The sequence below is a fragment of the Lygodium microphyllum genome, chromosome 14 (assembly GCF_053477565.2).
Source record: "Lygodium microphyllum isolate KBCC chromosome 14, Lygodium_microphyllum_v1.1.10, whole genome shotgun sequence".
In the NCBI taxonomy this organism is placed as follows: domain Eukaryota; kingdom Viridiplantae; phylum Streptophyta; class Polypodiopsida; order Schizaeales; family Lygodiaceae; genus Lygodium; species Lygodium microphyllum.
In genome coordinates, this window is record NC_141148.1 from 68,631,873 (window position 1) to 68,645,824 (window position 13,952).

At 38.7% G+C, this 13,952-nt stretch overlaps 1 protein-coding gene across 1 annotated transcript; it reads right to left on the reverse strand.

Moving 5' to 3' along the window:
- Positions 1–8,832: 8,832 nt before the first annotated feature.
- On the reverse strand, positions 8,833–10,265 carry LOC148025706 (protein PHOSPHATE-INDUCED 1 homolog). Its single transcript, XM_087692929.1, has one exon. It carries the CDS (start codon positions 10,077–10,079, stop codon positions 9,111–9,113), a length of 969 nt encoding a protein of 322 aa, XP_087549055.1. The 5' UTR covers positions 10,080–10,265; the 3' UTR covers positions 8,833–9,110.
- Between the last annotated feature and the right edge of the window lie 3,687 nt (positions 10,266–13,952).

The window sequence follows — 13,952 nt, forward strand, 5'->3', positions numbered from 1 at the left end:
GTTGTCTCCCTTTTCTGTGGATTCTTGAGTAATTGTTTGCATTCTCTTAATGATCAAAACCTACATAAAGAAGGCAATTGTCCTCAAGCATGGATATCTACATCATTGGCAAGTAGTCTAACTCAAGCTTCCATTCTATAATCTTCAAGAGTTTGTTTTTTTCTTAAATGCCTTCACAGCACTGACTCACATTGGTCTTGCATTGTCTCATATCTTGGTATATGGATTTCCACTTTGGATGGTATCATTTTGCTCATGGTCTTCCAAGCTCATCAACTTGAAGATACCATTTCTTAGATATTAGATTCAAAGCCACCCTTTCTGTTGAACTTTAGGTGTAGGTTTGATATGGCATATCTTAGACAACAAGTCCAGCTAATGCTTTAAGTGGAAGAGAAGTTGGAAACTCAGGATTTGGACTTTACTTAGGACTACATTTGATGAGCATATGTACTCACAAATACCATCCAGAGCTAGTAAGATGTGTGGCTTTTAGTACATCCAGTTGATTTATTTAGGTCTATTCTTATTTATGGTGCAAGACGAGAAAGTGTGGGACCTCAATAGAGCCAATTATTGGTCAGAGATCTGAGTTACAGATTCACCCTAGTCACTAGTTTGACTATTGAGCCACACATTTGCAATAGACCAAATTTGTTTGGTGGCATATCACATGCTTGTTAGCTTTGGACCAAGTTGTAGGTGGAATTCAATTTCTAGAAAGTAATAATCCACAATAAGGAATTGTGGAGGATTAAGGCTATAGAAATCTGAGGATAAATCAATTCAAAGGCCAAAAGGTTAATCTTCAAATTGATTTACAAGCTCAATGAGGAAAACCATGGGCTATCATGATTAAACACGTGTGAGAGAAGCCAAAGATATATGTGGAAAATGGACATCACTTACCCATAAGGCAAAGTTACATGGGGAAAAGTGGACAAAACTTACATGGGTAAAAATGGACAACACTTACTTGGGAGGATAGTGCTTGCCAATGGGAAAATCTAGCTCCCAATATCTATCATGAGAAGTGCTCATTGACCAATGGAGATAAGTTGTGTCTAAGATTCAATGAAAATTTGGAAAGAAGAATTATATGAGAGACAAAGTGTCTGGATGTCTCCCCAACCTTATGTTATGAACATCCCCCCATCACCTAGGACCTCAAAATGGCAACAAGGGAATGGTGAGATGGTTGGATATCTAGAACACTAACATATAGGGAGTACTTGAGTTGGAGGAAATGACATGTAATTTGTAGCTTGATAAAGAAGAGCAAGAGTGCTTGATTGCACTTCTCTAAAGAGAAGGCAAAACAATTGCTAGACACAAAGGTTGTTCTAGAAGATATGCGGTGCTCTATCATCAATACAAGGGAAAAATCAACATGCAAAACAAGCAAGAAATAGGACTTAAGAGAAGGGACACGTGGGTGCCCACATCAAAGAAGCATGGAAGACATGTTTCCCTTACACCATTGTTGACACTTCGAGAAGAAAAATACTAAGAACTTGAAAGGTGACACCAAGTGTTGAACTTAATGCTATGGAAAGTAGGTGCTAAAAAGATACCTACTAATGTTAAGATTTCCAAATTCATGAAAATCAATGATTGATGACTCCTCTGTATTGTACACAGTGAGATAGTCACCCATTATTTTTGGCACTATGTGGGGGCAAGGAGATTGTGGGAAAGAGTGAGAGAATGGACCCATCTTGTTGGGCTAAATAATACCATTAGGATGCACATAGCTTTGTTTGGTTGATAAAGGATCCCTATATGAGGAGTCCTTAAATCTTTGGAAAGTAGTAAGGGCCATTGTTCTAAAAATCATTTGGACCATTAGGAACAAGGTTTTCATAAAGAAGGAAAATAAAATTTCAATAGATATTATGTTTAAAAATATAAATCAATGTTGTGGTTCTACTTAGGGCACTTAGAAAAAATGACCAAGTCTTCAAGGTTGCCTTTAAGCACCTAGCTAATAGTTGATGCATTTTGGCTTAGCCAGGTCACCAAATTTTATGTTTGTAAATATTTAATATAAATTCAATTTCATACTAAAAATAACAAATTATATGAATCTTTCTTATTCTAAAATCATTTAACTCACTATAATTAAGGAAGGTAAGGAGTCTTTTACACTAACTCTTATTAAGAACTAAAGTAAACAATTTACTCAATCAAAATATTTTCTATGATACAAAAAAGGAACCAAATTCAATTGACTAATAGCAACAAAGAAACTTACAACTAATCCTCATTAGAAGCTCTCTAATAATTCAATTTCATGGAGTCCATATTAGAGACAACAAATTGTTCCCTCCTACTAATCAAATTATCATGTCTACCAGTGTTTATATGTATTGAGCTACTCAAATGTTGGATAATAGTTAGTTATTAGTTAATCACATGATACCTTCACATGGCTTATTGCACCATTGAAATAAACTTTTGAAGGAGTAAGGAGAAGAAATTCTCAAATGAACAAAGCAAAAACAAGAAGCATTGTTACACGAGATGGGCATGAAATGAACAAAATAGAGCTATGTTTAGCATAGGATTGAGCAACTAGCTTGAGGCCACCCATTTGTATAATATGGCGGCCATTTCCAATGATTTTTCTAACAGTTAATGCAAGGAAAACAAGTCCGCAATTGCATCTAGATATGACTTTTTGACTAGGAGTGGAGAGGGCATGTGTGTGTGTGCATGCATGTATACATGTGTATATGTGTGTACTTGGGATAGATGGCTCTTAGACACCTTTATATGGTCAATTCCAACTATAATAAATTTATAGTTTTGTTTATAACCTAGACCTTAAATACCTAGAGCAATGCTTGAATTTCGTATATTCTCCTATATAGAGAATTTTGAGAGAATATACGCAATTCTTCATAGGTACATATAATTCCCTACTATTAGAAGTGGGAAATGACATTCTTATATTCTCTTATGTAGGGAATTTTGAGAGAACATAGGAATTCACTACAATTATCTATAATTCCCTACTATTAGAAGTGGGGAATCTGATTATCCTATAGTCTCTTATATAGGGAATTTTTAAAGAATGTAGGAAATTCTCTCTTTTGATGTGTAATTCCCTACTAGTAGATGTAGGGAATTTGATTCCCTAGTTATATGTAGGAAATACATGGATACATATATAGGAAATATCAATGAATTTCCTACATTTCATAAATTTTCCTATATAGGGAATGATTAAAAGTTCCTTGTGCAACCATTGTGATAAGGTCCTTCAAGTTACGCCGTGGGGATCCCAATATTGAGGTAAGAACACTATACTGAAGGATGTGCTTGACGACCTCTTCATTGAAACTATGCTTGTTTGCGCGCTTGTAGTTGTCAATGTCCCTTTGTAGGCAAGTTGTGCTTGTGTTGTTCGTGATCAAGACATCCTGTTTTAGCTAGTGTAGAATCAGGGTATAAAGCTTGTGTAAGGTGTACACAAAGAACAGGGTTGAAGCTTGCACCTTGATGTATTCACTAGGATAGATGTTGCCATCATGGCTGCCATGGCCGAGTGGGAATAAGAACAAAAACATTGCATTTTTCAAGGTGATATCTAGGCAGGGTGAGCTTATTGCAGGTAAGTTGTTTGTCCTAAATGTCATTGTTCTTTCAACGAGACGGTTCTTATTCTATAATATTAAGCAAATTGTAACCTCTTTCATTCTTGTGTTCTACTTGGGGCATTGGGTCGAATGGATGGTACTACTTGTATCTTTCAGTTTTAGGGTCTATTTTTGGTTTCGAATCATTGCATGAGACATACACAAAATTCGTACTTACATTTATCATGGCCATTACTTTTGCTTATGTAGCAGGCATAATGGTACCTATGAATTTTCTTTGCCATGATAAGGGCTCTTAGTTTTATTGTCAAACTGCATTGATCATCGTTGCATGGAATGTACGCACATATCTCGTTTGTCATATTTGCAATATCTATCTCATGTGACCATAGGATTATGTGTGCATGTAAGGAGCCCTTGTGTTGGATCTCATACCTAATGACGTGCTGCTAGACATGCCCAATGCAAGCAAGTTTGCCAAGGATGTATTGGTCGAAGAAAAGATGAAACCTAGTGTGGAAAAGAATGGCGCATTCGACAGGACAATCTTTCAATGAGAATTCAAGATTGAATTCATTTGCGATGCATTCCAACTTGTTGATCTTGGCTCATCTTGTACTGGTGACCTCATCTATAGCGAACGTAAGGAAGAAATGAGGCATGCCCCATGCGTCGACCATTGTGATAAGGTCCTTCAAGTTATGCCATCGTGAAGATGGGGATCCCCGTATTGAGGTGGGAACACTGTACTGAAGGATGTACTTGACGACCTCTTCATTGGAATTTTGCTTGTTTGTACATCTGTAGTTGTCAATACCCCTTTTGTAGGCAATTCGTGCTTGTGCTATTCATGAGACATCTTGTTTTAGCTAGTATGGAATCAAGATATAAGGCTTTTATAAGGTATATACAAAGAACAAGGTTGAAGCTCGCACCTTGATGTATTCGTTAAGATAGATGTAGCCATCGTAGGCACCATGGCCAAGTGGGAATAAGAATGAAAACACTACATTTTCCAAGGTGATATCTAGGCAGGGTGAGCTTATTGCAAGCAAGCCGTTTGTCCTGAACGTCATTGTTCTTTCAACAAGACAATTATTATTCTGTAATATGATGCATGCAAACTCATTCTGATTATCTCTTTGGAATGCCTGTCATTGGCTTGGCTCGACTACATTATCAAGCAAACTGTAACCTCTTTCATTCTCATGTTCTGCTTGGAGCATTGGGTTGAATGGAGAGCTTTCATGATGGAGCTCTATAATCCTTTCGATGGATTGTTTGCTAAGGATGCAAAGCCCTGTCCTGGGATGTGGATGTTTTTGCTATAGCCATGTACTTTGGATCCGTAGATTATGTAGCATGTTGAAAGTAAACACATCCGCAATATCGAATGTAGTCAAGTTAATTCTAGTAGATGGTTGTGAAAGCAATACATCATTCCAAGAGTCTAGAGGGTTGTCGAGCACAGATCAGTGGTCCAAGGTTCTGTTCACAATCACTCTTGTCATTTTGCAAACCGAGATGGATGTATCAATGATGCTCAATAGTTGAAGTTGTAACAACTTTACATCAGGAATTCATTTTCTGTAGTTTGGTAAGATTGACACCACATATTTGTTTCTCCCTTTCTTCGCAAGACATGGTCGGCATTTAGTTATCATCATGTTGACTCCATGTTGTTGATATGCAAGGATGAGAATAATGCTTGACAAAGCCATTGTTACTTGTATTTGTTCCGTAGATGGATCGTTCTTTTGTGAGTTGACAGCATGATGTTGCATTGTGACTATACCACAGGATACGCACATTGTTAGTCTTCCAATGATGCTTTCACAATTTGTCGCCCAAGATTATTCGAATTTTTCTATGTCATACCAAGTTGCAGCAAAGGGGTTTAATGATGTTTTTCTACAAGCCATAGTTTTCCTTTTTCTAGAAGTCTTGAAGGATGCCTTGTGACTTTGTTTCTTCGTAGCGTCCATTGATGCTTATGAGAACAATATGTTTTTATTATAAAACTACACTACACTTGTTCATGGAAAAAAACATGCTATACTTCATAATTAAATTTTTTAAAAAGATATTTGATTTTTTTGACGTGTAAGGATGATGATTTTTTTCTTCTTAATAGTAATTCTAATAAATAAGTGAAATCAATAAACAATAACAATACTTCAAAAACTTTAAAAAACTAATGAAATGAGAAAATATGCTATGTAGCATGTTACAAAGTTGGCACAAATCTCTTCGTAACTAAATAATTATGGAAAAAGGTGCCATTTCCCCCATCCATTCAAAATATCCGATTTGTTGAAGTTTTATGTTTTCATTTTTTTTAGTACGTTTGAAAGATCATTATGCTTTCGTTTTTGCCATATGTTTAAAATATCTTCTTTTTTTTCATTTTTGTTTCACTACTATTTTACTATTAACTAACATAAGTCTATCTACTGATACTACAACTATTAATTATGTATTAACTATTACAAATACTATTGATATTACAAAAGTATAACTAATTTATTAATTAATTAATTATATTAGAACTATTAATATTACTAATAAGTCTAGCTAATTAAGTACTACTAATATTACTAATAAGTATAATTACTAATATTGCAATCACTAACTAACTATTAACTAATGCAAATACTACTAATACTACATACGTTAAACTAATTAACTAATAATAGTAGAATCTGTCTATTTCATTCTAGTAATTAGAGCAAGCATTTTCAATTAACCCTAGTGAGTTCCCACTGCTTTCAACTATTATCCATGAGATGGCTTAGGTGCTTTGACCTAAAATGGTACCACTAGTTGCTAAAGGTGATGTAAGACTCTTCTCCCACTTAATAGAGATAATATACTTCTTGCATTATGGGGGTGACCTTCAAGTGGCTTTGTACAGCTCCTTGTCAACTCAAGCAGCCTCATTACTCGGACAGCATATGCTAAGGCTCTTCTCCCACTTAATACACATAATATACTTCTTGCATCATAGGGGTGACCTTCAAGTGGCTTTGTACAGCCCCTTGTCAACTCAAGTGGCCTCGTTACTTGGATAGCATATACTAAGGCTTTAAGGTGCCTCATATTGACAACCCTAGCACAAAGGCTCAAAGCCTTTGCACCTTGGATGAAAAAGTAAAGGCTCAAAGCCTTGCCTTGAATGTAAAATGCAAGGCTCAAAGCATCAACTCAGGCTGTCGGTTGGCAACAATCTTAACGCTTAACGCTTTGGCAATTCAGACAACATGAGCCTTGGCAATTCAAACGGAATTAATCGTAAGGCTTAACGCAATTGTCAATGGTCACTCGGATGGGTCATCAACATTATGCTTCATAGGACAGTACCAAAGGCTTCATGCCTTAATCAACTCAAATGAAATCAATTGCATAATGCATGCCTTAGTCGATTGTCACTTGGACGCCTTCAATAACTATTACTAATACTACGTAAGTCAAACTAATTAACTAATAGTAGTACAATCTCTCTCTCTCTCTCTCTCTCTCTCTCTCTCTCTCTCTCTCTCTCTCTCTCTCACATTCCGGTAATTAGAGCAAGCCTTTTCAATTAACCTTAGTCAGTTACCAATCCTTTCAACTAGATGAATGGCAATTATCCATGAGATGGCTTAGGTGCTTTGACCTAAAATTGTAGCCCTAGTCGCCAAAGATGATGTAAATCTCTTCTCCCACTTAAATTTAGAGATAATATAGTTCTTAGATCATGGGGGTGACCTTCAAGTGGCTTTGTACGACCCCTTGTCAACTCAAGCGGCCTCGTTACTCGAACAGCATATGCTAAGGCTTTAAGGTGCCACATATTGACAATTCTAGCATTAAGGCTCAAAGCCTTAGCACCTTGGATGAAAAAGTAAAGGCTCAAAGCCTTCCCCTGGATGTAAAATGCAAGGTTCAAAGCATCGACTTGGACTGTCGGTTGGCACCAATCTTAAGGCTTAATGCCTTGGCAATTCGTTTTTTAATCGTATATTTTATACTAACAGCAGTGTTATGTTTCCCCATTCGGCTCTGCTGAATTTACTTGCCGTCACATAAGAGTGTAATCTCGCATCAAAGCTTCGATCGCCAGCACAAGGTTAGACAATATGCTTGACATCGCGTGTCTTTGGCTTTTTCGTAAATGTTTAAAGCAAATTGAGACACCACTCTATAGCAAATAGATCTCTCAAGTCTTTTTGCAATGTTTTGATCTCTCGAGTCTCTTTGAGGTGTAGTGCTTTGAACTCTCAAGTCTCTTTGAGGTGTATTGTTCTTCGAACCTGTGAACACCAGCGGCCCTATCAATGTTTTTACATCTTGAGCGTTAGCGTTCAATCAATGAAGGACCATCCGAATCGAGCAAGTTAGCATAAGGTACCAAGGCATTGAGCCTAACTATTTGAATTCCCAAGGCATTGAGCCCAAACATTGATAAATCTTCGAATTGAAGGCATTTGATGGTTATCATAAGCCTTGAGCCTATACATTAGTCTAAATCGAAGGCCTCCAAGCTAACATTAACTTAGGCATGCATTATGTGATTGATTTCATTTGAGTTGATTGAGGCATGAAGTGTTTGGTGCTGTTCTATGAAGCATAATCTTGATGACCCATCCAAGTGACAATTGACAAAGGCATTAAGCCTTACGATTAATTCTGTTTGAATTGCAAAGGCGCATGTTGTCCTTGTGTTTTAGAAAAGGCTTCTATAACTTTTTAAAAAGCTTTCAAAAAGCTAAACACAGATCAACGGCATCGGACGGGACGAGGAGGTCAAGTGGGTACGGCATTACGGAGGGTAGCAATAGGAGCTGATAGGACAGACGCAACTAATGGAGGAGCTGACGGGACAGACGAAGTTGATGGGAGACTAGCTAACAGCAATTGAGCAAGATTGCGATTGGGTGACGCGATGATAACTCCAACTAGCCGGCGGCAAGCTGAGTGAGAAATAGAGAACCAGAGCGTGCAAATTGGAGGCTGTAAGAACGCATGTGAAATGGTTTTTAATTTGCATGTTGAAGAGAAAGTCTAAAAAACAATTAATAAATAATTAATAAATATTATATCGATACACTTGTAATCACAACTCTATTCCATAAGTGCTTTTAGTCCAAGGATATATACTTTCAGCTTGTGTTCCAAATTTAATTGATTCATTATTCAGGATTAAACAATTGAAATCATTATTTATTTATATAAAACAAAATCATAACTCTTTTAAGTACGTGTTTTCAGCTTTGGTATTTATGCATTGTTCCAACTTCCAACATATAATCCTTTGAATACATGTTTTTTCCTCACGCGCGCTAGGAAATCAGCCCCATGCCATGTGTCTGCATTTCTGTGTGCAAAGCAAAAGGACGCACTTGAATAGCCGTGTCGGCTGCGGTTTGAGAAGAAAGCTATACAAATAAATGTGCACGTGGCGTTCTAACATTGTAGGATGGAAAAAGAATATGCGCGGCGCGGGCGGAAAGAGAGGGGGGGGTGTGGTTAAGGAGGTGTGCAGGTGAGGGTGCGAGGGTTCCACAAGGCAGGCAAGAGGAACTCGCGGGCATGAACGCCATAGGCATTGAAGCTGGCCTTCGTTTTCTTGTCTACCAGAAGTTGGCCGGGATACCCGGGGTAGGCGCCCGCCCCAAATGTGCCAGCACAGGCGGTTGCCGCCTCCAGAGGCACGGACGCGTCCCCTTCAAAGTAGCCCGTCCCGTAAGGATTCGTGGCGGCGCCCGCCAGAACCGTCCCCATCACCATCACCATGCCGTCCGCGCCCACATCGCCGTTGGGCGGGACCAGCGGCGCGTTGGGCGGCCCGAATTGCGGTACTGCAAAGGGCCACGCGCACTGGCCCGGGCACTGCGTCGCCGCGTTGCCTACCCAGCCATAAACCACCGCCCCTTTGTGCGCCGCTGATCCCGTCAGCGTGTGGTCGTGGAAGCCGCACGAGTTCATGCAAAACCGCTCCACTTCCACGTCCGCCGCCGTCAATACCAGGTACACCGCCCCCGGTTTCCGCTTCACCCGCAGGGCACCTACTGCCAGCGCCTCGATGTCCGAGCGCTTCAGAGATTTCCCCTTTGAATACGCCCCGTCCGTGATCTCGCCGTCGAGTGTGACGTAGGCCGGGACGGAGGCGTTAAGCTTGTCGTGATAGGCGGAGAGGGGTTCCCACCAGGAGCTGACGGAGGGCTGGCGGCTGCTGACGACCGAGGGAGAGAGCGAGGAGAGGAAGTCGGTGATGACGGAGCGCTGGGTGGGTGTGAAGGCGCCATACCAGATAAGGTAGACGGAGAGCCGTTTGGGGCCGGTGAGGAGGGGCCCGTTGTGGTAAGAGAGAATGAGGGGCGTACTTGGGACCAAAGCCGCCAGCCGACGGCTATTCAAAGGCCTGCACGAAGCACCACCATACATCATAACAACACACACCAGCAATAACACCCGGACATTGAATCGCTTACACATAACGAGAGAGAGAGAGAGAGAGAGAGAGAAGCAGAAGAAGAAGAAGAAGAGGAGGAGGACAGAGACTTGGGGAGGGAGACTGTTGATACGCGTTATATGAGATTTATATGACAGTATCAGAGCAGAAGAATGAGAATGTATACAAGAGACTAGAGAGGCAATTGTATGAGAGATTTGATAGCTCGAAGTGTGCTGACCGCCCCCCTCTCTTTATATACTCCCATTACCACCTCCTTTATCTTTGCCAAACCGCGTGCCCTCAAAGTCATGCCTATCATGCATGCTATCTATGAGCTTTCTGGCACCTGCCTTTCTTTCCGCCCTTTTGACTCATTTCCTCATCACTTAGTAAAGCTTTGCATGAGAAATGACTTTCGATACTCGTATCTTCACGACTTGTGTGACGGGTAATCACCCTTGTGAAGCGTAATCACCTTGTGTGAATTCTTGCCTATGGATCCCCGTGTTTTGCTATTCGAGCTATAATCATCAAACGCATAGTTATCCCCTCTATGCACTTCCTAGTGTGCTATTGGCCCCCAAATCTAGTATATTGTAGCTAGAAGTTCTCCTACAAACATTATTAGTATATTGTAGCTACAAGTCCTCCTACGAATATTTGTGCTCTAGCTGTCAAGCTAATTATGGCCAAATGGATGGCTAGGAATTGTGTGTCCCCTCCATGACAATGGGTTGTTTGTCCTCCCTTATCAGCATATGAAGCAATTGAAAGTCTCTCAAAGCTTTAATTGTCCCATTAAAGAGCTCCACTAAGCCAATATCTGATTCTGTTTGACTAAGCGCGGCTCTGGAGGCATTTGTTTGAAGGCATCTTTAAGCACAATATGCCTAGACTCAATACAAAGAAGGTATAATTAGTGTGGGATGGCATTTGGGATTTTCAACAAAAGTAGTGGAAACGAGATGGCATGCTCAACATCGAATTCGAGATCAGTCATCTTGACTTACAGTTCAATAGCGATAGACATAGCATATGGAAGATTTGTGTCCAATATCATCTTCCTATCCCTCTCTTTGCAATGGAAGAAAATAGCAACAACGAAGATGAAATATGTGATCAACCTCACACGTGAACTTGTTTCTCCATCATGTGCAGCAGAGATAATCTTCAATCTCACCAGTTTTCAATCCAAATAGAAATATGCTTTAAATGGGGACATATAATTTCCTCATATGATCGCAAAGAAACTATTTAATGCAGATAATGGACTACCATCGAGACCAAAATATGTGTTTTTAATCTTAGTAGAACGATGTTGTAAATGGGGGTAGATAATGTCCTCATACGATCGCAAAGAAACTTACTGTAGATAATGGACTATCATCAAGACCAAACGACCACTTTAGCTAAGATCATAGTTTCTACTTTTGATAGAAAACCAACTATATTATAGTTATCTCTTTCGAAAGTATTTGATTTATCTCTTTTGAGGTTATGTATTTGATTTATCTCTAGCCTTACATGGCATTGCATATAGATGCAATGCCAAACATAAGAGGCATCATAGGCCCATCTCAATGTCTATGCAGCACTTGGTCCATGTTGACGCTTGCATTTTATGACATCGCAACCTAACATTCTTGGCATACATGATCATCAGCATTGAGAGCACCATTTTCATAGTTCACTACGACATGCCCATAAAATACTTAATGCTTGTGCATAATTCAAGCAACATTAACAATTATTATCGGTCAATATAATTAGATTTATGGATTTGGAGCCTCAAGTAGCACCATAAGTCTTTTCCCTTCAAGGATTTCTAGGTCACATACCAAGTCAATATATGTTGAAACAAGAGGATAGATATCTATAAAGGGGACAAGTTGGTCAATGGCTATGTTGGTGAGTCCTTTACATCGGTATAATAATATTATGTAGACATGTACTTGGAGACTAAATGCTTGAAAGAAACCAAAGAAAAACTTGCAACTTCGTTGGAATGTCACTAGTACCTCATAATAGCTTAAGAGTCACTTTCCTTGCCTCCCAAAGCCAAAAGGAAACCGCGTGTCTTAAGAAGCTTGAAAGATGAGAATAAACTGCTTTGCATCTAGAAAACAAGTTATGTGCTACTATATTTACATGCTTGTGTGTGTCCCCCATTTCTTTAAGAGGTTATGATTTCACTAATAATCAAATTGTGTGCTTGGAACCGTTTCTATTGAGTGACTTTACTAGAAAAGTTTATGACGCTCAAGAAACTTGGCAGATGTGGGTGTGTGAATGGTGCAAATAGGACCCTCTAAAGGATAACTCGTTTAAAAAGATAGAGCACAAGTGATTAACTTGCTTACTTTATATATTTCATAACTACATGAGAATATGTTGATCATAAGTTGGGTGACCTTAATCAAACATCAACTTTAATGAAAATGTGCAAACATTTCTATATTTTGAATGTGATTGCAACTTTCATTAAAATTACCTACAAATTGTCCTCTTTTTTCTAAAAAAGAAATGGCCACTTGTATTAAGATAATGCAAGGCAAATAATATTTGCAACATCCATAAGGATATATCAAAACTTGTTCAAAATTTCCTCTTTTGGTGCATATCAACTTGGCAGAACTTGATTCAATGATTTAAAGAATGAACACAAGGAGTTGGTACTATGCAAACCAAAGAGTCTTATTGTTTCTTTTTCACAAGCGTTTTGGGTGGCTCCAAACATGTGAAATTAAGTTTTCAACTTTAGTATTTCAGTATTGTCTAAGGTTGTCATTGAATGGAATTTTGCATACATCAATCAAGGTGTCATTTCAATACCTAAAAAGCATTTTCAAAGCAAGATGTTTGGTGGTCACAAAAATGTCCAAAAGATATCCATTGTCTTAAGGAGTCTTGAAGACAAGAATGTCTTTATAGCCTTGAGCATTCCTCTCAAAGTAGCTGGTAAAGCTTTGAACTTTTAGTACAAACATCCAAAGACTTTTACATCCTAGTACAATAAAAGGTTACCTCCACATTACTTTTGCTAAAAAATTGGAAAAATGTTAAGATTTATCGGCACATCCTAGTACAGTAGAACCTATACTAACTTTGAAAACCAATAGATTCTTGCTTTAAAGTTCAAAAGGTACTATTATTGAATAATCGGAAGTTTCACACATTTCGAAGTTGGTGATGAATGTACAACTGTTAGCATTGCCATGCACTTATGCCCTTCCCATTGAGAATTACACTTTTTAGCTTTTCGATTTTTATAATCTTGCTTGAAGGCTCCAAAAGTTGAATATTTTGAATGTGCGATCGTATGGATAATAGCCAATTAGTGCAAAATCAAGCATTATTTCTCATAGTCAAAGATATTGAGACCTTCAAAGTCTACATTAAATGCTTTTTAGTATTAGAAAGCATGGGCTAACTATCCTTGTGAAAAATATGAAGGCAAACATCCATATAGGTCGTAGTACCCCATAGATCATTATGGAAGGGGAACAACGTTGTTCTTCAAGGTTAGTGACTTTGGGAGGTGCGTTCACAAGTAGGTACTAGTGGTGGGTGTAGATGCTTAATGGGTAGGAAGCTTTTTTGTAGTGCCCCCATGAGCTTGCTAGTATGGTTGCATTGATATCTAAGAAGATGTATGTAAGCTAGGATTGCTGTGGTTTTCTATCATATGAACATGATTAAAAAAAGGGCTTGTCAAAAAGATTAGGCTAAGCAATGTTGCACATGGAACTTACTAGAGTTTCTTAAAGCCTAGCAAATAATGTAGCCTCTAATGCAAAGTCGAATAAACTTACATATGCATCAATTATAACTATACATTTGTGTGTATGATAGCAATAACCATAGTTTATGCATAGATAGCTATCATTAATGTGACTCTGCATTTGGAGAAAGTA

What these genes read in the sequence shown, in the direction of transcription:
- LOC148025706 (XM_087692929.1), bottom strand. Translation starts at nt 10,079, where the DNA reads ATGTGTAAGCGATTCAATGTCCGGGTGTTATTGCTGGTGTGTGTTGTT.